Below are 24,354 nucleotides of genomic sequence, written 5' to 3' on the forward strand. Positions count from 1 at the left end.
ACACACACACACACACACACACACACATAAACTTCTGTGTCTGCAGTCCTCATTGTGAAGGACAGAGCATTTTTAACCTCATTTGATGAGATGAGAAGATCGATACCACTTTTATATGCACGGTAAATATAAGGCTACAGCCAGCAGCCGCTTAGCTTAGCATAGTTACAACTGAAAACAGCTTGTCTGGTTTTGTCCAAGGGTGACGATATCTGCCTAGCAGCAGCTCTAACGCTTACTTACTTACTGTAAGTTGTATCTAGTCTGTTTAATCCATACAAAAATGGGTGAGAACAACTATTTGTTATGTGTAGGACAATTTCTTGGCCGGGCATAGAGACATCTTGTGTAAACCTCACGTTGACAACAATGCTCTTGAAAGCGTGTAAGTGTCTTTCCCAAAATATCAAATTATTCCTTTAACGTTGTAAGAAATGTGCACAACCACTGCAACATCTGCCTGTATATGTGTGTCCTTGAATTGTTTTACCATCCAGTAACATTGTGTGGGAAGTATGTGTTGCTTAGACACATCATTAGTACAAACAAAGACACCTAAGACAATTATTTCAACATAACTGAAAGAGGTATAAGAGGAACCACATGCCCACGTCTCAGTAATGTACTGTATTTGATAAGCCCCACCTGATTTCAAGTAATTTATGCACATTTAGCTAAAAACAAGTCATCTGACACCACTCATTTAACATTCCAAACATTTTGCTGCAGTATCTAATTTAATAAATGAGCTTGTGGATGGGAAAAGTATCCACTCCCAGTCAATAACCGCAAGCCACTCCTGTCAATGTGATGAATGGGAGGTTTAGTGCGAGGATACAAGTGGGTGTTTATAAGTGGAATGGGTTGCCGCTGATTGGGTGCGGTCACAGCAAGGGGGCTGTGGGAGGAAAGCATACATCCACAAAGTGCTGAGAAGTTGTGAGATTTCCCCACAAACCGTTTTTATCAGCTACGTTTTCTTCCACCTTCATCTGCAGTCGCACAGCAAGTTTCCCTTCCAACTGGTCGCAGCTTCTATTTTTGATAAGTAAGAAAAGTGAGTGGCAACCTATTGCCTTGTCAGCAGTGCGCCTTATAAAAACTTTATCAGCAACATTCTTTATGTGGAAATGAGGAAATAATAATCGGCATTGCTGTGTGCAGTAAATTCTTTTGCACTTTCTGTAAATTTTCAGGTCACGTTGGGCTAATCCACTTCACTCCATGGAAGGTCTATGAAATAGCAGCATGTCAATAAGTGTGACGCTGCCATTAGCAAATGGCTGCTGATCCTTTGATCCAAACTGTAATCTGAAGATAAAGGATTTTTTAATTAAACAGCCTTTTCTTTCGTGTTGAGCCACATACCAGATTTAAATCAAGTCATTCCCAATCAATCTCCTTGATTTGAGAAATGAAAAGGGCACTTACAAAAACCTGCTTTTTTATTTATTTCAGAAATGTTACTATTTAGAAATGAAAAATATATTTTGACCACTATAAATACTCTATTGTTTTTCATTGCGGTCAACTGACTTTTGTCACATTGTCTACTTCCCTTGCTTTTCTCAGCCTAACGTACCTTTCACTTTAGCTTATCAAAGCTCTTACAGCTGCTGCAGTAGAAGAGGTGAGACTCAGTGATATTTAATAATCAAATATGATGCCCGGACTCTCTGTTATGGCTGTGAAGCTGAACATCGCGATGGTGCAGACTTTGCTGTCAGGACCCACTGCAAAGACCAGCAGTTGTGTAAGAGATTTAATGACCGAGCCAGGCAAAGTCAGCAAGGCCCTTTACTCTCTACTTTTCTCGTTCACTCGCTCTGTCAGTCTGCCTAAAGAAGACTTTGGTGCTCCAATCCTCTAGTCTGGATCCTATGCTGTGTGGGTTTTTGTCTGCTTTTTGTAGTCGTTTGTTTAAATTCATATGGCTTATGTTGTGAATAATACTTAAGCACAATTAATAAAACAATGGGTAGATGATATGTTTTTATATTTAAGTAGGAGGAATTACGTTGTCCTCTGTTTGAACCGTCACTTCTAACCACATTGGCTGCTTGTAAACTTAGATAATAGTAGATGGATGCAACATGTTCATCTGTGTACGTATGAGCATAATAATGCATGCATCTGCAAGTTGTTTTTGCACTTTGCTAACCAAGCTTTTGGGTATCTCAAGCATTCTTTTTGGGTTCATGTCCCGGCACAGCCAGATGAAAGAGGAGCTATCGGCACATGTTTGATGCCTGCTGCGTTTATGATAGAAACAGTCCCATCGGAGTCTGCCCAGCTGCTCATTTTGGACCACCAGGGTGGAATGTAAACTCAGCATTATATTCTCCTTAAGATGAACTGCATAGCCAAACGGTGTGCACTTCTCATAGTTTTTTAGATACCTCTCTTGAGAAAAGGTTAAGTGTCCATTTGTATAGAGAGTTGACAGTCTCAGCTTATCAGCTCCATGGTGAGCAAAGGACTTTGGTACTGGTACTCCAGGAAAATGAGAGGGGATTTACTTAATTCTCTCTGTGTTGCAGGTTTCTTTTGTAACTTGTTGGTCTCCGTAGTTTTCTCACAAGGACAACATGTAAAAACATTTCACTTTACTGTTAGATTGGGAAAACACTATAAAATCATTCTGCACTGTAAAAAACTACTTTTTTTAAGTGACAACTGATCTTTTGTCTTTAACTTACAGCTGCACTAATCAAGATTTTCATGTTAATACAATTAAACAGTGTTTAAAGTAAAGATCATCTCTCAGAGTGACAAACCCACAGAGAAATATCACCTGACTCTGGAAGACAAGGCCTTTTTTAGCTTCTTTCAGTTGATTGTTTTGGTTTTACAGCCCACAATTTTAACAGTTCACTGCTCTCATCAACCTGCTCAACACATTCTTATGAATGGGTCCGTGTGGTATTGTATGAAAATGTATGCACACCAAAACGTTTGATATCGTACGAAAAAAGACATAGAAAAAAGCCAGAAAATAGACGTGGAATGCTTACAAATTACAGTTCTTAATTCTTCTTGGCTTTTTGAACGAATGGTTCATGAGAACAGGCCGACTTGCTAGATATATAAACAAGTAACTTTTGCCACAAGGACTTCATATTTTGATATAATTTAGTGATTTTAGACAAAACACCTAAACAGTAATTTCCTGCATCTGTGTCACATGGGTGTCACTACTGCCATGAGACTCACCGAAAATCCCGAGTGTATTGATTCCAATAGGAGTAGTGAACCTAAACGCAGATTATGACAGATTGTTTCACCTATAATAACCATAAGTACATATTGGACCCAATTTTTCATAAGCCACATACCTCCCGAACCTTCTGACACTAAGTTTGGCAACACAGATAAGCTAAAGTCAACTAACACCACAACTTATTTTTGTTATGCTTAATATGGATTTTAGCTCTGGAAACATCTAATGTTAGCAAAAGAAAATATAAATACATCATGCAAATGTAACTTTTCATCCATCCACATGAAGTTCACCACACTTACAATCAAGGTTGTGCCCACTTAGAAAACAGTTAGTTTCATATGTGTAATGTGATATCTTTAGTTATAGAAAATCTCTGTATATGTCAATGTTGTGTTTAAAATCAGTGAATGCTGCTTAAAATTAATTTAGGTTATCAATATCAAGTTGACTGAAGTTAAAAGCTGTAGTTACTATTTTCAGGCGTCTTTTAGAACTAACCACCATTAGTGTATTGTAGTTTAAACATTGCACTCGAAACATTGTGTGACAATTTACCAGCATTGTTTTGGGGTTAACTGTCTGGGGGCCTCCTTTCTTGAGAAATTAGCATCCTGTCTTTTCTCTTATAAAAATGTAAATGCATAACCATGAAGATTAGTATTCACTTCAGCCCCTATGCACACGCTGCTTATTTTAACAGTCACTGAGAGTACCCTTAGATGTTCTACCTTCATATTAGTGCTAGCACTGTATGAGAGTGGCTCTTAACTTAACTGGAAAAGCTGAAAGGATTATGTGGCACATGAAGTCCTGACCTCGATACAACTTCAGAGTTATAGAATAAATGTGACTGGAAAGTAAAGCTGACAAGTGACCCTTGCAAGTAAGACTAAAAAGTTGTTGACCAGAGTTAATGTCTTATGAAACTGATTTTTCCTATTTTAGTTATCTTTTAAGGAATTGTACATTACAACAACTATCGAATAAACTCTTTAAACTTGTCAGGAGGGAGACTTTTATTTTTTAACTTTAAACAATTTAAAATGTTTTTCATTGTCTCACAGCTGCTAGTTACCATTATCTAGCAACAGCTGCTAGTTATCTCCTTCCAGCAGAAAGCTTATTCAGCAGCAGCCAATCACAGAGGTGAGGAGAAGTTAGCTCAAACTTTCCATTGACCTTTGGTTCCTTAAAGTCCCCCAACCTTGAGTCACCCGAGCCTGTGCGCCTGCCTCAGAACTTGACACTGAATGGCGCCCAGGAGTTTTAATATCATGGGGATTGTGGGTGCTCCTGACTGATAGAGGTTTGGGGTTGGTCTTTGATGTTCGTTGGGCTTCTTAATGAGGATCAGACTCCGGGGTTTTTGGCTAAATCCCTCCACCCTCCCTCTTCCAGTTGGAGCAGAGGGGCAGTCAAGATTGAAGGACCAGTTCTACCTTGAAAAAGGAGGATCCCCCCCCTTCCCTTTCTTTCTATTCATTTTCCCTCCCCCCACTGTTCTTCCTCTCCCTCCCCTTCTTTCTTTAATCAGTCTCTCCAGCACCCAGAGCGTCGCTGCGTCTGGGAGTAAGTTCATCAGTTCATTAAGGATGCCTAAGCCCTGATTGAGGGCCTCTGAAGTCTTTTCATCAGCACGTTGGGTAAGTGGGAGACGGAGAGCGTGAAAAAGGACAGGAAACACACCAAAGGGGTTCCAGCTCCGTCTCAACTGGACACAAACACTGAACAGTGTGTACACAAATCTGTGACATGGCAAAGGGTCAGGGTAGATGTCAGACATGTAGTTGATCAGACAAAACCCTGTTCTAAGTTCTGGAATTGAAGGTCAATCACAAACATGTGTGCCAGTGCTCTAGTTAGGTTGCCTTTCCTGTTGAAAAGACATATTTGACAAATTAACTCTGGGGAACATAGACCCACTGTGTCATTGCCTGTTCGTGGATGGGATTGACTCTTGTCAAGCGATACCTTTTGCTTTTGTCAGTAAGTTGTAACTTCCACTTCTAAATGACACTTACAGAAGCCCTATTGTTTTCCCAAAGTGGGCCTGAGATTAAGTAGATAAACAACAGATGTTGTGGCATGAGAATACACTCATCCTACAGTAAAATTAGACATAACTCTCTGTTTCCCATAGGCTGGGCTGTCAACTGCAGCTATTTATTGTTCAATATATTACAATTAGCCTCAAGTCAATGCTTTTTCTAGCTGAGGAACTGGACTGTTAATTCATATTATTGCCATAGAGGAAAGCCATAAAGAGTGGAGCTCATTATTTGTGTAGTAGCATTTGGGCCATAGCATAATGAGGAGAAGTGGAGCTCATGAATCTGTATCTTTGTCTTGAGGCCGGACCCATAGAGCACAGCTTCATATTTTGCACACTAGCTCCTCTACCTCTGCCTGCCATTCATCTTGTCTTGCAGCATACCTTTATCATTAACTCTTTTAGTACTGATTTAATTTTTTACACAAGAACTATTTCAAGCTTCATATTTAGTTCCCTCATGTGCCCTTCTTTGTGTCTTCATCATTGTGTGTCCTTTTGTGTCAGATTCTTATCTCTGTCCAGGCCCTGGTCCGTGCTGTTGGTTCAGCAGATCTCTGCTGCTGACAGAAGCCTTGTGTGTTTGAGTGGCCGTGCATGTGTGCATGTGTGTCTGCCGACTTGCATTTATGTGTACGGTTGGAGGACTTCCTGTTGTGCTGTGACATGGATGCTGATATTTGCTGTCACTGCAGTTCACTTTGAGCTGTTATTCATTTGCTACTTAGACTTTTGAAACTGCACAGAGCTTTGTTGTTTCAATTGAGGTATTTATTTTATTTAATCAAAATGTGATGTGGAGTTGGGGGTTTTCTTGTTATCTTTAAAACTACTGTCAAGTCTTCATGAGTGTAACCTTAGTTTTCTTTTCATAATCTTTGATTGTTGCTTATTTAATATCTTGTGAATATTTAAAGTTCTACAAAAAATAGTTTTTTAGGGACTGTAAGGAATACTTTTATAAAAGTTTGTCATATGTTTTTTCATAATTACTTTTTTACTTTTCAAACAGTTTCTAACCCCCCCACTCCAGGCCATTTTCCGCCCACAGAGCACATGTCACTGTCACTTGTTTTGAACTCATCCCCACCACCACTTAGAGATTCATATTTATTTGTCATCTCCCACCCAAGCACTTGGCTAAGCCCCCTGCCCTGCAGTGGAATAAAATAATTAGAGATGCTTAACGAAGAATGAAAGAAATTCCACATTAATTATCTGTAGATCTGTAGATCATTAATGTGGAAGATCTGTAGATCATTGCATGATCTGGCTGGCCTAATCTATCTGGTGCAGACATAGGTTAGATAGGTTAAATATTTAGAGATTAAAGAGTTTTTTGAAGTGAATTACTGGTTTTAATACACAACATACATTGGGGATAAGGTTATACTTTGATTAAACCTATGTAAAGTTTAAATTATGAGTAATATATTTTTTGCCACTGTACAATTCTCACCATGTGTTCAACATGGCTCAACTCAGTCTGATTTACAACTTACAAAATGCATTTGGGATGTTAAGAGGAAATATATTCACCGATGAAAGTATGGAAAGTTATGGGGGCGATAATATGTCATTTGAAAGCTGTCAGCTTGATTTAGAGACTTGAGCCATGAAACAATCCAATGAAAATCTACTTTCTTGGCAAGCGTGTGTACAGACAGACAGACAGACAGACACACACACATACACACACACACACACACACACACACACACACACACACCACACACAGTCGTGTCTGGCTATCTTTGTGGGACCAGTCATTGACATAATGCATTCCCTAGCCCTTCCCTAACCTTAACCATCAAACCTAAATGCCTAACCTTAACCCTCACCCTCACCCTAACCATAACCTAACTCTAACCCTACTCTTAAAACCAAGTCTTATTCCTCAAAAGCCCTTTAACGTTATGGGGACCAGCATTTTGTCCCCACAAAGCTGTCAGGTCCCCATAAGTATACTGTATTCACAGTTTTTGGTCCCCACAAATGTAGCTAAACCTGGTCCACACACACACACACACACACACACACAGATTATTCACAATCCCCTGAGTGCGCTTAAACAAATGGCATTTTCACATGTTAAAGGTCAAAAATGAAATAAATTTGGTCACTACAGCTTCTATGGCGGAAAAGTAGTCATCAGTATAAAAACATTACTTACTTCAGGTGGAAAAACGGCCAGATTAACTGCGGAGGAATTCATGCTTGACCACATTAAGTTTCATATCCTTCAGCGAGCAGATTCTTGTGCGGCATGTTTCATGACAGGATGGAATGTTTTTCACATTAAAGAAAAATATGTTGATTATAGAAGAATTTTAAATTGTTGGGGGACAACACTTTTTCTTTCTGATCTCGGATGTCCATGCTGATTACTAATAGAATAATGGTTTAAAATAAAAAAAATAAGTAAGAAAAGAAAGTGGCAATGATAGCTCAGTTGGTGGAGCTGGTGCCCATACATGACAACTTTTGCAGCTGTCAGATGAACAAGCATTTAAATTTGAATTTTGCACAGAGATGAGTTTTTTTTCATTAAGTGCATGGATGATGTATGTTTTAAATATCTACTTTTACCCTTTTTTCAAAGAGCCAAAAGTAGGAGGAAGCCAAGGTTGCAGCTGTTTCAGCACAGAAAACACGATTGCTCATCGTCCATAATATATGAGTCACTAAAAGACTCCTTTAGCTCTTCAAGTTGTTTACATGGTGCCAACAACAATATCTAACAAGTCATTGCAGTGTGACATTAATGCATGCTCCCATGTGTTTTTGGCTTCACATCAAATTGAGCTCTTCTGAAGATGAGCAGGTGGGAGATAGAATTACAGAATTTTAGATATGCCATCTCAGAGATATTCCCTTTCTTCTCATGCATGCCAAGGCTTCAGCATTTATTTTAATATATTAACCTTTTTCTGTTTTTTTGAGCTGATGCAAATATTTAGGTCATAAATATTTTGGCTATGTACTGTATTTGTGCCAAAGGCAGCCTTTTCTCTTGACTACTGAATCCAAAACAGCCCAAACATTACTCTGGAAATGTCACCTCCTTAATGCCTTTGCTGTAATACTAGAATAGTTCACCCAGCATGTGAAGAGTTCATTGTGTTTTCCATCACATCTGACAGGAAGGTTTCAACCTTTTTTGTTCAGACTTTAACTGTTTTTTGTTACATAACTTAAGAAAAAAACAGTATATCATATTACACCAAAAATCCCTACATTACCATAAACATAATTATCTCACAGTACTTTTGTATGGGGACTCTGATTACATCAAGACACAATGTGCAGCTTGTGTTTGTATGTATGTGTGTTTGGGGGAAAGTTTTTTTTCCTTATATTTATTCTGATAAATGCCATTAAATGTGGCACTGATTTTGCTCCCAGAAAAATGCTGTAGTTTCAGAATTCGGTAACTACTCATTTCTTCCCATCTCTCCCTCCCTGTTTTCTCTTTCTGTCTGCAGCCAGCCATTAAACTAAAAATCAATAAGCTATGAAGAGAATGGAGAAGCCTCTTATTTACATCATGGTGAATAGAGTGGTGGTTTGTGTCTCCTCTTATCCTTTTTATACACTTCAGGTAGAAGCATTCTGTTTCCCTACAATAACACACTTGACAGGCTGTCCAGATAAGAAGCTAAACTCTCCCAAAATGCTGAGGCATAAAGGATAGGACGAAGGCTGTGAGCCTAATGCGTAGCCACTGCCTCTGGGGTAACGATGAAAATATAAGTTCAGAGGTTGACGTTTCCAAACTGTGTGTTTTGGGTTTTGAGCATGTGCATGCTCACATGTCTCATTGAGGGTAAAGAGCAGGAGTGATTCAAAAGACCACAGGGGGGCCCCAGAGACAGGACGTAAGGAGGAGAAATTCATGATGACAAGGACAGTGGGACCTCATGCAGAACTGCTTCTCACTGAAAGCCGTAAAAAAAACTATACTGACTCTTTGATCATTACAATTTGTGCTGTTTGTTGACTCGCTTCATGTGAATCGTGAGAACATTTGAGGTAAACCTTTTTCTATTTCAGCATCTGTTACAATAATCCTCTTATGGGTTGATGTTAAGAAGGGGTTCTGCTTATTTCCAGGGACAGGAGCTCACCAAAGTAAGATGACATGACATTGGTCCCAAAAGCAGTTGACTTTTTCAGAGACGTTGTCATCCACTTGATCACTTTAAGAAGATGCTGTATCTAGTGTCAATAACGTCTGTTTTTAGGCAAGTTTTAGCCTGTTAATTACAAATTTCTGATGTTTTAGGCTGTATCTCCGGGAATTATTTTCTCCACCACACCGCATGTGTTTAGATTGATGTCCTAACCTGTAGGAAGCCATTTGTTCCTTTTCATTTCACCTAAAAAAACTTCCAGACAAACTTGTTCAAGATTAAAGATTGTCATAATTTGCAGTTGCCCTTAAGCACAGTCTTGACATATATCAATATTTATGTGGGAGTCAGTTGATATATCTTGGCTTTTTGCCTCCGCCAAGGAGTTTAAGTTTTCTGTTATGTTCATCTTTTTGTCAGCATATCTAAAAAATTGGAACATGGATTTCAATGAAATTTTGAGCAAGGTTAGGCCATCATGGGCCATGGAACAAGTAATCAGGATTTGGTGTGGTGTAATTCTTCTAAAAGTATTTGTTGACATTGTGAGATTTGCGCTCCTTTCATGTGCTACTTACTTTACTAAAAAAAATGCATCCTAATATTATCTATCACCAGAAAAAACTCAACATTTTTAAACATGCTCTATTGTTAGAATAACAAATTCCGATGATCTTGCAGCCTTGGCAGAGACATGGGGTCACTGTAATGCTCTTTAGCAGTACATTATCAATTTTTGGACTTGGGAGCATCATTCAAGGCTTTGGAAGCTGATTTCCATAGCATATTAAAATAAATCAATGCAGGAAATCAAACTTGAACACTTTGTTCCTAGTTGTCCATAGTCAATGTTTCAATCTAAAAAACGTTTTCTGTAATGTATTCTTTTAATGTTTGTGTAATACTCAAAATCACCTTAAAATGCAAACTTGAAACTTCAAGCCTAGCTGGTCTGTTTAATTAGAACACAGGTGACAATACTGTAGACTCACCTCAATCAATCTTGTTAGTTTAAGCGACAGTTGATGATAATGGCAGCTCTTCTCCTGACTGGGCCGCCGTCTCATCTGACCTGTTGACTGAGTGGCAACCCCTCCGCCATGATCAGTGCTGCATTTACTGTGACTTAATGCAACAAATAATGTGGAATGTTGGGTGGATTTCTCCAGGGAAAGAGCTGAGTGGTAAGACTAATTGGTCCCAACTATCAGCGAGTCTTATTGTCTTTTAGACACCTTTTCTGCTTTTGAATACCTTTTCTTCACTTGGGAGTTGGAAGCAGTTGACTTTTGGAAAGAAGAAGCACAGTTTCTCGTTGATGTTGTTGACCAATTTAAGATGCTGTACAGTATGTGTTCCAGATAAAGATTTTAGATGCAGATGTTCATTTTATGAGTCTGTGATCTACTAAAAGGTCTCTGTTGAAATAGTGATTGTTTGCTAGGGTAGCGCCGGTGCAAATTTGCGTAATGCATAATGGAAACTGACAGGAAAGTGTTGCAACCTGGGTTTAATCCTGTCTTCTGAACATGGTAGGCAACCCAAACTGCTGCAGTACTGGTCCCCACACGCTCAATGCTACTGTTGTGCATGTGTGCATTTCTATAAAGCTTCTGTGCCTTCAGTAACTGATTCAGCGGCTGATATTGAGTGAATGTTACAGTCAGTAATGACTCATGATATGGTTGGGAGGGAGCTCTGAGATGGAATGTAGGAAAAGAAACAAGCAACCCCTGAGGGCTTGGACAACATACTCAACCTTAATCCTCAGCAGAGAGGTACACAGCTCACCCATCCCCCCCAATTGCTTCCCAAATCCCCTAAACTTTTAGTCCACCACCAGCCCTGTGTAAATTGGCCTTTTGTGTTTATTCTGCTCCATCAAGAGCCAATCACTGGGTAGTTAACGCTGCTATAATATATCTATTTTTTATTTTAACAATGGATCAGATAATTATGTGAATGAGAAAGGGGTTGCGCATAGTAATAAATCCACAGATAATTACTACTAAGGCATTATTGTTCCCAAGTTTGGTTCACTTTCAGCACTCTCGTCCATGTCTCTTCCAGCTGCAGCAGGCAGATGTTTCCAGTGAAAAATCTTTGATTGAACTACTGTACGCCAACGGTTCATCACTAAACGGCACACAGACAAAGTAATTGGTTAGCTGGTGAACATAGTGGAGTCTTTAGCTGCTAAAGAGGCAATTGTTTTTTCTAAAGAGTTGGTGAAGATCAAATCAGAGCTAAAAGGCAAATTCATATTGGACTATGAATATTCATGGCCAGAAACATCCCTCCAAATGCATGCTAATGTTGCTCTGTATTAACTGGATGCTGGATAACAAGTGTTGGCAAAGTTCATTTTATGTCAGTGTTGTGTTTACAACTCATGCTGCCACATGTTGCCACATTTTGTAATGTGGCTTAGTGTTAATATAAAATTTGGATTGTGTAGCTGTTCTAAACTACATCACATTTCTCCAGTGACTGCAGGCATTCTTGTGTACATCAAAATATATTTGTTGGAAAACCATAGGTAGATTTTGCATATGCGGCACACACAGCGAGCCCAAGTTAATAATAGCCATCAGACAGAAAAGCCTGTTAATGAGAAAAATACCACAGAGGCACTCAAACAACTCTTGCTGAGCCCACCACCCTTTTTACATTCATCCAACAGCTCCTCCTCTACACACTTATGAGCCATAAGCAGCTATAGGAGAACTTGTGGGATTTTCTGCACCATCTTATTTCCATAACCGCCCACCCCAAACTGCTCCTTGGCACTTGGAAGCATGGTGCCAGCCAGGGCTATCTGCTTAGACAGCTGTGGGCATTTTTGCCATTCGGTCTTTATTGTCAGAGCCAATTTCAACTCCTCAGATTAACATCTTTCACAAGTTTTTTCTTTTTTTTGAGTTGAAATACTTGTGGTCAGTTGTTTTCCACTTCTAGTTTGAAATGCAAATTGACGACATGCCTGGATAGTATGTCGACATCAGGGTTTGTTATTTGATAGGTAGACATACTTTATGATCTATTACATTGCACAAAATAACAGGCTTAATTGGGAAACTCAAATTATATCCATCCCTAAATGCTATGTTATTTAAAGCCTTTGAACCAAGTTCCCCCCGTTTGCCCACTGTACAGTTGGAACTGGCTTAAAGCCTGGGAGGAATCTACTCCACACAGGGCTTTCATTTACTCCCTGCATACAGGATACACACATACACACAAATAGCAATATAACTATAGAGTGAGAGAGTTGCCATTCACTTATTCACTGAAATAGAGTCTGCTTTTTCATGGTCATCCTTTTTTTAGGTATGACGTAATCCTAAGTACTACGATGCTGTAAACATACTCACAAACATAATAAGGCACATTTTTTAAAAGTTAATATTATGGAAATGTCTTTATCTTCCTTACTTTTTCTCTCTTTCAAAAATACATCAGACTTGCAGCGGTTCCCATGATTTTGTCAGCGAACTATTCATTGGGAAAGTATGTAGGTCAATCTGCTTTGCTCTTTATCTAAAGCCACACAGATATGTGGCAATATGATGAATATTTCATATCTATACAATCAGTGATGGTTGTCTTTGTGTTCAAAGGCTTAGTAGTTTTAAAGGCAATCATGAGGGGGAAGGGAGGCTTGGTATGGGGGAATTGATCAAATCTCTTGTACAGTTAGTACACATGTTTTACCTCTAAATCCCTATGGTAACTTTTACCATGTATGTCAAACAGAGCAGTAGATAACACATAACGGCACATGTGAAATATTTAATCTGGCTTTTCTATACTTGGACTCTGACGTTTTATGATATCTGAGTGGCACAGAACCAATTCAGAGAGAGAAATTGTGCCTGTGTAAAACTAAGCCTGTGGTCCGGTCCATGTGGATTGATGCTCTTTTATAACGTGTTGCCTGGTTATGGTTGATCCTTTGCTTGCTGTAATCCATTTTCTGGTTTTTAGTCAGTAAGCACGGACATGACATGTCCATTTGCTGCGGCATATTACAGACGTGCCACAGACTCAGAGCTCAAATTAGGGTAACCTCTGTACAGAGTTAATAAATAAGTACATTTATAAGATTGTGGTTAACTTTCCAGAGTTGTCCTGTGTCAGCAAAATGTCCTTTTGCAACAAGAAACAGACTAGTTCTGGCCATAAAACTTTCTTTAATTGTTCAAAGGTGTTTTTGCTCTTTCTATGTCTGCCCTACCAACAATGATTCATACTTCATTTTGCTTGTCTGGCAATGATCACTGTGTGCAGAGGACAATTCTGGGGGTCAGACAATTGTTCCAAGCACTTTGTTAAAAGAGAAGGAATATTTTTGCTTAATGAGAGAAACTAAGTGTCTTTGAGGATGAGAGGTGGATAGTGGATTAGAGGAAGAGAAGTGTCGGAAATCCTTTCTCTCCCAGCCAACTTCTGCTGTATTTTTTCTTGTCACAGCTGATGTCTTTGGCACGGTAGATCAGAACAGCTCCACTGTTTGTCTCTTTTATACACACACATGCTGTAATGCTCCCCTCCTTTGCGCTCTTTAATTCTCTGTAAATTCCACCAGTGAGTGAAGGGCATGGTGTGTTGGGTTGTGCATGTGTGCATTCCTGCCTCTGTTAGCCTGAACATATCATCACATGTGAGGAGTACAGGCTGTCTGGAGTAGACGGACAGTGAAAAAGATGAAGAAAGAAGGAAAATAGGACGAGGTGAAGCAAGTCATTGTAACGGAGTGTGGCTCTGAGCGGTCGGCTGATGACGTGAGGCACTACACACACATCTGGAACAGCTTGTGCAGCTGCACCTGAAGAGAAGGGCTCCTCCGCAAAGCGTCTGCCGGCACTTTCTTTTTCTCCAGTGCTTTTTTTTATTTTCTTTTTTCTTGCTGTCTTTAAGTCTTCCTCTCTCTGGTCTCCGTCTGCTGGAGCACTGGAATGGTAACCCGCGGAGCATCAGCAAAGAAGAGCGAGTGAACCGAAGCAAAAGAGAAGAGGAGGGAGAAAGCAGAAGAGGACAGTTACATGGGGAAGAATTATTAGGCATGAGGTATGAGAGAGAAGTTGACAACCAGAGCAAGTGAAGGAGAGAGGGAGCGTGATAAATTTACAAAAAAAGAAAGGGGTGAAGAGTGAGAGAGTGTTAAGACGGGAAAGAGAAGCAGTAAGGGGATTAAAAAGCTGGAATGCGCTGACACTGGAGACCTTAGTTTCTGTTTGCATTTGGCAACTCTGTCACTCCACAGGTTTATCATACAAACACCAATTTACCAACACACACGCTCACACACACACACACACACACACACACACACACACACACACACGCTGTTTGCTTTGGAGGATGATCCCAGGAGGCTCACGCCTGGTAACCCCCCACCCCTCACCCTCAGCTTGCCTTCCCAAAAGTGCCCTCCCTCTGGCCCTCTCAGCCTACCTGCATGAGTCACAACACGCTGGAGCTTGAGAGTCACAGAGTCACACTCATTGAGAGCTGAGAATCCCTGTGTTGCCCACGGGACACAGCTGCAGTCACCCTGGCTGAGAAAGACAGAGGAGCTTTACCGATCTGCTGACCTGCAGGATGTCCAAAGCCTCCAGGCTGGCCCGGCCCCCCTCAATAGGGTCCAGATCCAAGCTGCCCTCCCCCAGGAAGGAATGCCCTGGCACGGCCGGTCGAGCCCGGGTTCTGAGCGTGGGGGAAAAGCTAATGAGGGCAGGTAGTGACGGTATCCTGAGCAGACAGAAGTCTTTAAAGGCCACTATGCCACAGCACAAAACCCAGAGTGAGACCCAGACTGAGACTCCGGCCCCCAGCCACGGTCCAGCTGAGAGGGGCCAAAACATGGAGACGGTCCCTCCCAAGAGCAGGATCAGCACAACAAAAGCCTCAAGTCAGCATCAAGGCTCTGTGCACAGTAAGTAATGAACCAACTTCATTATCTGAATGCCAGCTTGTCTTTAATAATCTTTTGGTCAACCCCCCCCCCCAATGAATGTGTGGTGTGAAATGTTGTGTGCATGCAGTGTGACAGGCGTTTTGGACTTGTTGTGTGTCCCCTCTAATGCTAGTTCATTGTATCATGCATTGATTAGGTCCTCAGATTATCTGTGATCTCCTTCCTACCCTGTGGCAAAGGATGGGAGGCTCAGTTCGCAGCCACAATTAACAGTTATTCGGACCAAAAATATCCCTGTGTAAAAAAAAAAGCTAGGTTCTGCTGGGGGGTGGGCCTGCTGTTGCAGATACAAGTGATCAAGATCAGCTGGCGACTCGCAACTCTACCCAAACAATCGGTTGTGTTTATTGTTTATGCTTGTCTGTCACTGAACTAGGTAACAGCACCTTCTTAATATGTGGCTGTTAAAGTCTGGACTAAGAGTGGTGGATATCCCTTGTTTTATTGGACTTTTTGATTAGACTTTTAATCAACTATCCAGAAACCTCTTCACCCCTAACCCAAAGGGATTTAGCAAATATTAGCTATGAGCTAGTTGTGGACTGTATATTCTGTATGTTTCAGTTGTTTGTCATGGTCTTGACTTGGTCTCGCCCTGTCGTGGTCTTGTCTCGGTCTCGATACACTCTGGTCTTGGTAGTGACTTTTTTTTAATCATGGCTATTTAAGACCACTCTTGTAGGCCAGGGCACCCCTCATATTAATAAATTAATTATCTATTTATGTTGTTACTTGATGCCTATATGTTTTTAGCTTTTTGTCTATATGTTGTTGTGTTGTAATTGTTGGATTTTGTATTGCAAGACAAATTTCCTTGTGTACGGATAATAAAGTGCTATCTATCTATGAGAAGTTACATCAAGGGAGTTCAGTTTGAGTAATTTGTTTTGATTATCAGACACAAAAACATTTTACAGCAGTTTATACTATGTGACAGGATTTTAACAACAAGTTATCGAAGTGGCAGTCATTTTTTTTAATCTTAAAAGTCGTGAGATAAGCTGTAGTAGTAAAAATACTGTAATTACATTGTTTATTTTACAAGGTGTTCTATCAGGAATGCCCACTTACACTGATTGGCCTGATGATCCTACATTTCACCAGAAGCCCACTGTGCCAATGCATTGGTGTCATTGAAATGGATGAGGAAGCTTAACGTTTCAACGCAGTGCTATTGTCAGTTTGAAGTTAACACGACCTTGATGGAGAGAGAGAGGAGTGTCTGCTCATGGGATCTCTGTCACTATCCCATGCCTCGGTTTCTGTGGGGTGCAGATTAAGAAATGGGGGGCCAAGAGGTTGAGTGCTCATCATTCCCTTCTGGCCTTCTCACCAGATTCCCACTCTGCAGGACGCCAGCTTGGATTTGTCAGGTCACAGTCGTCTCACACTCTTAAAGGACACTTGACCAAGATTGATCAGAGGATGAATTTGTGTCTTTTTTCCCCATCTGTTAAAAACATTTCCTGTCAATCACTCTTTAATCACAGTTAACTGTTCAGCTTTTACTCAAAGTTAGTAGTGGGGAAGCATAAGGGGGGTTTAAGTGTGGGGGTAACATAGATGTAGGCATCAGGGGTGAGTCAAGCGAAAGAGTGACAGAAGGAGGTCAGGAATGTGAGCAGGGCATGCTGGGAAATCAACAGATCTTGAGCTGTGTCTACTTGTGAATCCCTCCCTTCAGTAAAGACAGGTTATGGGTTATAAGGGGGCAGGTTTGGACTGGAAACCAGATGTTCTTGTCTGTGCAGCTTCCAGTCTCTTCTGTACACAAACAAAGGGTCTTTCTGCGGGGCTGATTCACTTCTTAAGGGTTAGGGTCAGTTTGCCTTTAGTTCATTTGGCCCTAAATGTGCGTTGAAACAACACTGATGGAGTGAGTAAACTTTACTGAAGTAAAGAATCCAAATTTCCGCCTAAACATTTTAATGTACCATACATCTAAATTTGAGGACAAGGAAAGTGACCCAACTGCTCTTTTTACAGTCTATTTTTCTTTTGTCTTCTTCTCATGTTCTCCCTCGCTCATTGTTTTTTGTGTGTTTCTTTGTCTTTCTTCTCTCTAACACCCTCTCCACTATTGTTTCTCTCTGCGTCTTTCTCCTCTGCATTCCTTTTCTTCTTGTCATCTTTTGACAGCATTTGAATCGATTATTGAGAGATGCCATAGCCGCCCACGCACATATACAGTACGCAGACCATCAAAAAGATTAAATGAACTGTTTGTATTCTCTGCATTTTGCCGCTGTCACAGGGTGCATTTTGAGTGTGAGTTTGTTTTCAGAGACAGCGAGAACTCTGTGGAGTTTTTGTTATGGACAGTGACTTTGAAGTTTCTCATTGAAAAGGCAGTGCTTGAACAGTCCAGTCTCTCTAGAAACTAGCTATACACTAGACTGATTCCACAGCCCTTTGATATATAAATGCTGTTGGCTACATGGAGCCGTGTGCTGCTTAAGTATTTGGATTTTAAAAAGCCCAGCACAATTAAATACCCTTTCAGTGCAGGCTAATGGGAAGCTTATCATGTTCCCTATCCACTTTTGGTTTGAACACAAACAAGAATGGTTGATGTGGGGGGTTCGGACCATGCCAGGTCCTCATCCATCCAGATAATGCCAGTTACAGTGCATGAGGGCAGCTAAAGCACAGACCCACAGGGTCAGACAGAGCTGATGCACACCGCACTGGCAGATGATAAGTGCGTTTGACAGGCAACATTACTGTGTGAAAGCTTCAGAGCTGACTGCTGCGTGCCAAGGGGTCCAATTTCATCCTTAACGTGTTGGGCGTATAGGTCCCGGCACCGGGATTTATCTTCGCCGTTTTTCGAATTTGCTGCCTTCGTCAAAATTCAAGCATTAAACCGTCATAAACACGCTCAAGTCATACATCGTTAGAAAGCTTAAAGTCTCATGATTCCATCGAGCCCACACACAAGCAATAGGTGACTCACAACGGTTACATCATGTTCTGAAGTACAGCAAGACAGACATATTCGAGTCTAAATTGAGTGTGCTTTCCTACCTGTCTGCTCGTGTCTTTAATCACAGCGGTGAAAGATCGCCGAAAACGTGGTATTCCTCCTTCGTAAACATGTAAAACTATTAGAATATCCAAGCCTTGTAATCCATAATTATCTGGTCCCCTCACAATCTTGTAGTTTCTGGCCAAGTTTCGACATTCAAAAATCTAGGTAGTGCATCATTTCTCGGTTTTGATGGCGTGTAACTTTTTCCCTGTGCGCGCTAGAAATCATGTCGACACATCATTGTAATCTGTGGTGCCAGCACGTTCGAATGAACCTGGTTGCCAACCAATAGCATGATTCTATCAAAAGATACACTCAAACTAAACCAACCCTATCGTTCAGCTCCCATTGGGCCCTCGTGGGAAAGAATGACAGTTGAAGCCACCAATTAGAAGGACCGGCCATAAACTGGCATCGCTGTGTAGCTAGTAAAAAGACGATTGAATGGTACCAACATGGCCAACAAAACCTATCCTGGTTCACTCCACTGTCTGAAACCAAAAAAAGGCTGCTTATGGCATTTCCACCATTCATCAAATTATGTTACTTATTCCTATAAATCTATGTATCTACTTATTTTAGGAATGTGTTGTGAGTGAGTGGATGTGTTTTTGTATTTCAGATTTATGTATTTAGCACTTTTTGGGCTTTTTTAGAAATAAGAATATAGAAACGCACAGACATATCTGTAGAAAAACATTCATATACCATCATTTATAAGCAATTTTCTTCTGGATTTTTTCTGTTCAAAGTTGAGACATGTGGCTAGGGTACTATTTTAGTATATAGCAGTTGTATATGCTTACAGTAGTGATTTTTATTAATTTTTTAGATGATTTACTTGACGGAATAGAAATTCTGTGTTCACCTCTGTAGCTCTGTGTCAATAAGGCCTAGTGTCACAATGCCACTAGAAACAACAAGCTGAGAGTGTTAGCTTCACAATGAACTCAGGGTCATCACAGAGGGCCAAAGCATGTGGAAACTGCAGCATGTTTTAGGGGGTAAAAATTTAGGCGAGAAAATCATATATTTTCCAGTGTGCTTCAAGAGGTTAAAGTGGCAGCTTCCACCAAAAGCAAAATCCGTTTGACATTTTCTGTCCAGAGATGATATAATACGTGTCTCGAGAACAGGTTCAAGTTCTTTTGATACTGTATGACATTGCATCAAACCACGGTTCAGCAACATTTTGGCTTACTCCTTTAGGCATCCTGGATTTACATCTATATGTATTCTTGATTTATTATCATGTACACTACATGGAAAAACCATATGGACACACCAACATTACACCCATACATGAACATCTCATTCCAAAACCGTAACAACCTCCACCCTTCTCGACAAGATTGGTAACCTGGCGGCAAGGGTTTGCTCTCAGCAACAAGAGCATTATTGAGGTTGGGCACCAATGTTTGCTGATAAGGCCTGGCCCAAGGAATTCTTTCCAAAGATGTTGGATGGGGTTAGGGTCTGCGCTCTGTGCAGCCCTGACATGTTTTTCCACACCAAACTCTGAAAACTATTTTTTTATTTAACTTGCTTTGTGCACAGGTCCTGTTTGTCCGCATACTTTTGCTTATTAGTGTATGTCTTGTTTCTTGTCTCTCTCTTGTCTTTTTTTCACACTATTGTCATGGCTGAGCTGGCAAAATAGAAGCAGAAAGTATTGTTGGAGGAACAGAGAAAGAGTAAATAGGATTGACCGAACGAGGAGTCAGACACAAGTAAACATAGGCGCTGGCAAATATCTATTCTGAAGCTGTAGGAAAAGCTCTAAAGAGAAAACTAGGAGCAAAAAGCAACAAAGAAATGGCCAAAACTGCATAGCACCCCTTCAGTGTTTTTACTTTCCAACATTAAAAAGAGACAGATGCAAACATCAGCTATTGTACAAAACAAACTTGGAAAGGCCAGTTAGTGAAAATACCTGGAAAGGTAAATGTCTGGAAAGACTTTGACTTTAACCTCTCTCTGGCTCTCCTATCAATCTTTGCTATCTCTAGGTCTCCCAGACTCTTTTCTCTCTTTGTGTCTGGATCAACTTGAAAGTGTTTCACCTCTTGTGTAACCATATGGACCCTTTGATCCCATGCCCCATCGTGCAAGGATTTGTTTTCAATATGCTCTTGATGCTCTGAGATAAGGTGACTGCTCACATTTTGGATGAGCTCAGCTTTTGTTGATTGAGAAGGTGAGTCAATAAAAGAAACCCAACACGTCAATACTCAAGACCAGTCTAAGTCTCAAGACCACTTTTTAAAGGTCTCGGTCTCGTCTTGGAATCAACCACATTTTTACTTGGTCTTGTCTCGGTCTCGGATGAAAACCGGATGGTTTCAAGACTGCAGGGATATCACTAAATTGCCTGTTCATTGTCAGATTTGATCATTACTGTGATTGGATTTAAAACTTTCTGCTTCAAATGCAACCAATAACTTGACTCATTTCTAGTTTGAAATGTGTAACTGTTTAACCCCCGTTCCCCGCCCCACTTAACACACACTCCTAAAGTACTCTGGTCTCGGTAGTGACTTGGTCTCGGTTTCGGTGGTCTTGACTACAACACTGGAACACTGTGTAACTGGGGGCATCATATGCTTTGTCTGCATTGTCTTTACTCATCTCATCAGGCTTGGGTACCAACACTATGTTGTGTTATGTTGTTTCTTGCCTGAAATGGTTTTGCAATATTTGTTACCGCTTCAGTATGTGCAGAGTTTCTTCAGTCTGTTTGTGTGTGATGGAGGTTATTAAGATGTCAGTCTGTCGCTGTTGACGACAGCGGTAACTGCATATGCATGTGAGTCATTGGCGAGAGAAGTGTTACATGTTTCTACATGCTCACTGTATGGTACACTGTGTCAGTTTTGCTGAAACACTCACAGTTAAGAGTGTGAGAGATGAGGATCCATGCCAGTTGTTTTTCGCAGATGCTGCCTAACTTACTTTTGAAAGAAAGGTTAAATAACGGCTTAGTGTAATGGGAATGAGTTTGAGGATTGGGATGTGATCACCCATTTCTTTGACATTGAAGCCAAGAGTAGGGATTACATTAATGGCAGCCTCTCGTGACTCTTAAAACCCCCAGTTCCCTCTCTGGGTTTTTCTTCTTTGACAACTATCAGCAGAGTAATTAAGATTACAAAAAACTTTCTCTCAAACAATGTGTCCACTAAAATGGATATATAATTTTAGTTCTTCAGAAATCAATTTTAATTACCTTTTTTTTTGTACATATCTGTTATAGAATTGGATCGTTTACAAGTTTCTAACACACTGTGCAATGTCATGCACAGTCTCTTATGCCAAAAGGGATTTTAAAGAGTCAGTTTCTTTTGTAATATCCAGACCTTCATTTTTTTGTCTGTGATTGAGCTAACAAATTCATGCACGTAAGTAGGGGGTTGATTTTGAGCAAACCCCCCACTCTCAATTTGAATCAAGCAATCACAGAGTTTTACTGTATGGCTTCATATGATTTACTCACCATTATGGCCCTGTTCAGCTCTGACATTAATATGCATCCTGGGTGATCCCATCACAAGTGAAAAGCTCCAAGTACAGGTGTGGAGGCAGCCAAGACGCAGTAAGGATGTATTGAGAAACGATCGCTCAGACCATAAGGAAGTGGTCTGTGATGCATATTGCCAAATTATTTTTTCAGTGTGTACTTGATTGCTTTCTGGGCCATATTGAAGTATGGCCTACCTGCCAGTTGTGAACTGACGTACTTAGAGCTGTCCACTTGTGATTGGATCACCCAAGACGCATATTAATGTCTGGTCTGAACAGGGCCTAGGCTGTTCTTGTTCCTTTGCACATGGTTGAGAAAAAAAGTTACACCCGTCAATTCTGTGGCAACGAAGATTTACCTTACTATCGCAACAGTATCTGAAAGAGGATCAAACACTGAGAAAAGTAGCAACAAAAAAACGCAGAAATTAAAAGTTTTGCTTCCAACGACGGAAATTGATTATCCATTTACGTCAGTTCCCCTAACCCGCTCAGATATCTGTTTTTGTTAAGGTTTTGGCCGTGATTTTGTTCCTCTATTAATGCAAATCAGTTAAAGAAGTCTTTACATGTTTTAACTAACTTTTGCCAAAAGGGAGGAAGTGGCAATTCCTTTGTGTTTTCTCAGCTGTGAGAAACAAAACACACCTTTGTCTTTGGTTTGTCAATGAGTACCCGAAGACTGGAGAGAAGTCCAATGATTCCTTTGAGGAAAGAAGAGTAGGTGACCTAATGGTGTGTTCATGGACCTGGGGTGTTTGTTCAGAAAATGAGTGGATGTGAATCATCCCTCAAACAGAAAAAGACAATATTCAGGCCACTGAGCAAGAAGAAAGAGCTTTGGTTATGTGACTACTCATGACTGTAAATCCCTGTGTTGTCTCTGGTGTATTTCTCTTTGGGGTTGTAGCTTGGGGCAATGTTGCTTCTTCCTGATTCCTGAGGCTGTGCGGCTCTCATAGAGAGACAGTAGAGAGGATTGGTTTTATCTCATGTCAGATTTAGGATAAAAACAAAAGCCTTAATGTTTGTGATGCACACCCTAACTTCAATTCCCCTAGTTTTTTAATTATTGAAGTCAAATGTTACCTTGTCTACATCTTTTGCATGTTTACTTTCCTGTGTGGCCCTATTAGTTTGGCTTGATTACAGAACAAAGCTAATACTACAAATGTGGCATGAAATTTCTTCACACCAGACATCTCACTACTAGTACTATTTTTTTTCTTCAAATAAATGTAATTTGTGTATGTAATGCATGTGTGTGTTCTAGCCCAAAGCATAAATGTGGTTAATTCACCAAACCAAGGGGTGTAAGCGGATGCGAGGCTCCCTCTGGGTTTCCTTTTAAAGAGTCAACAGAGAAATCAATACATCTCCACCTCCCCTCTTACACACTTTTGCCCTTCGGCCAAACATGATGTGGTATGTGTGTAAATGTCTGACTGTCTGGTTTTCAGTCTATGTGGTGTTAGCGAATGTGCGCAAAACCAATTATATGTACAAACTGCAAGACATTCACGCACTTTTATCTGAATAGTTCAGACTAAAAAAAAATTGAATTGAATCTCTTGCTGTGTTTATTTCTTTCTCATCGGCATGTTGTTTCAGGGGACTGGATTTTTTATTAATATTACATTAATATTTTGTGTTGCTGGCAGTAGCCTACCCATCTGTGATACTTTGCGAGAAGAATATTCGGTTGAGGTCATTAAAATAATGTTGTCTCCATGTAGCATGCAGATTAGGAGATATTTTCTACCAGAGCTGAGTTTAAGGTTGTTTAAATTAAAGGAATAGTTTGACATTTTTGGGAAATATACTAATTCATTTTCTTGCAGTGAGTTGTACAAGAAGATCAATACCACTCTTTAGCATTAAGGCTGAATCTCATTTCTCTGTCTTACCCATACCCTTTACCCCTTCCCCTAGGTTTTGCGAATTCAAGCAAAACTAAGGGCTGTCCAATACTCATTTTGATCGAGGGATGTATGGCCCTTGAAAACCATAGACAATTAAAGAAAAAACCTAGGGAGGATGCAAGCTTACTTTTAACCGAGGATTAATATCCTGGGTAACAGGCAACAATGGCTGCAGTGGCTGCACTGGCTGCCAGATCAACCAGTGAGACCCATAAATGTAAGTATTTTTGGCTTAAATAATTTTTATAAAAAAATGTATAAAAATTACAACAGTCTTCTTTTGTGCTCTATACAGTCCTATGCTAACGCTAATCGCCATCCGCTAACGTTAACGTTACATTGCTGATTTGCACAACGGTCCGCATTTCACTGCCTTGAATGGACTGTATACATGTCTACAGTTTTAACCATTAGCAGAGAATTTTGTTTGATTTCAGTGCACAACACTACTTGCTTTGGAGACATTGATACGTGCTTTATATATACCGTCCTGTAT

General features: G+C 40.3%; 1 protein-coding gene across 17 annotated transcripts in view; it reads left to right on the top strand.

Moving 5' to 3' along the window:
• The window catches only part of kiaa1217 (KIAA1217 ortholog), a 111,785-nt gene that overhangs the window by 8,010 nt on the left and 79,421 nt on the right, over window positions 1-24,354 (top strand). For 5 of the 17 annotated variants that reach the window (XM_032503539.1, XM_032503540.1, XM_032503544.1 and 2 more), the window contains exon 1: window positions 14,307-15,344. The exons of 1 other annotated variant lie outside the window; for it this stretch is intronic. In XM_032503539.1, the coding sequence (XP_032359430.1) occupies window positions 15,011-15,344 (334 nt within the window). In that variant the 5' untranslated portion in view covers window positions 14,307-15,010. Of the gene's footprint in view, window positions 1-14,297; window positions 15,345-24,354 lie in introns of those variants that run through there. 11 more of the 17 variants (XM_032503524.1, XM_032503529.1, XM_032503530.1 and 8 more) reach the window with 6 other exon arrangements.

Source organism: Etheostoma spectabile, chromosome 22, assembly GCF_008692095.1.
Source record: "Etheostoma spectabile isolate EspeVRDwgs_2016 chromosome 22, UIUC_Espe_1.0, whole genome shotgun sequence".
Classification (NCBI taxonomy): domain Eukaryota; kingdom Metazoa; phylum Chordata; class Actinopteri; order Perciformes; family Percidae; genus Etheostoma; species Etheostoma spectabile.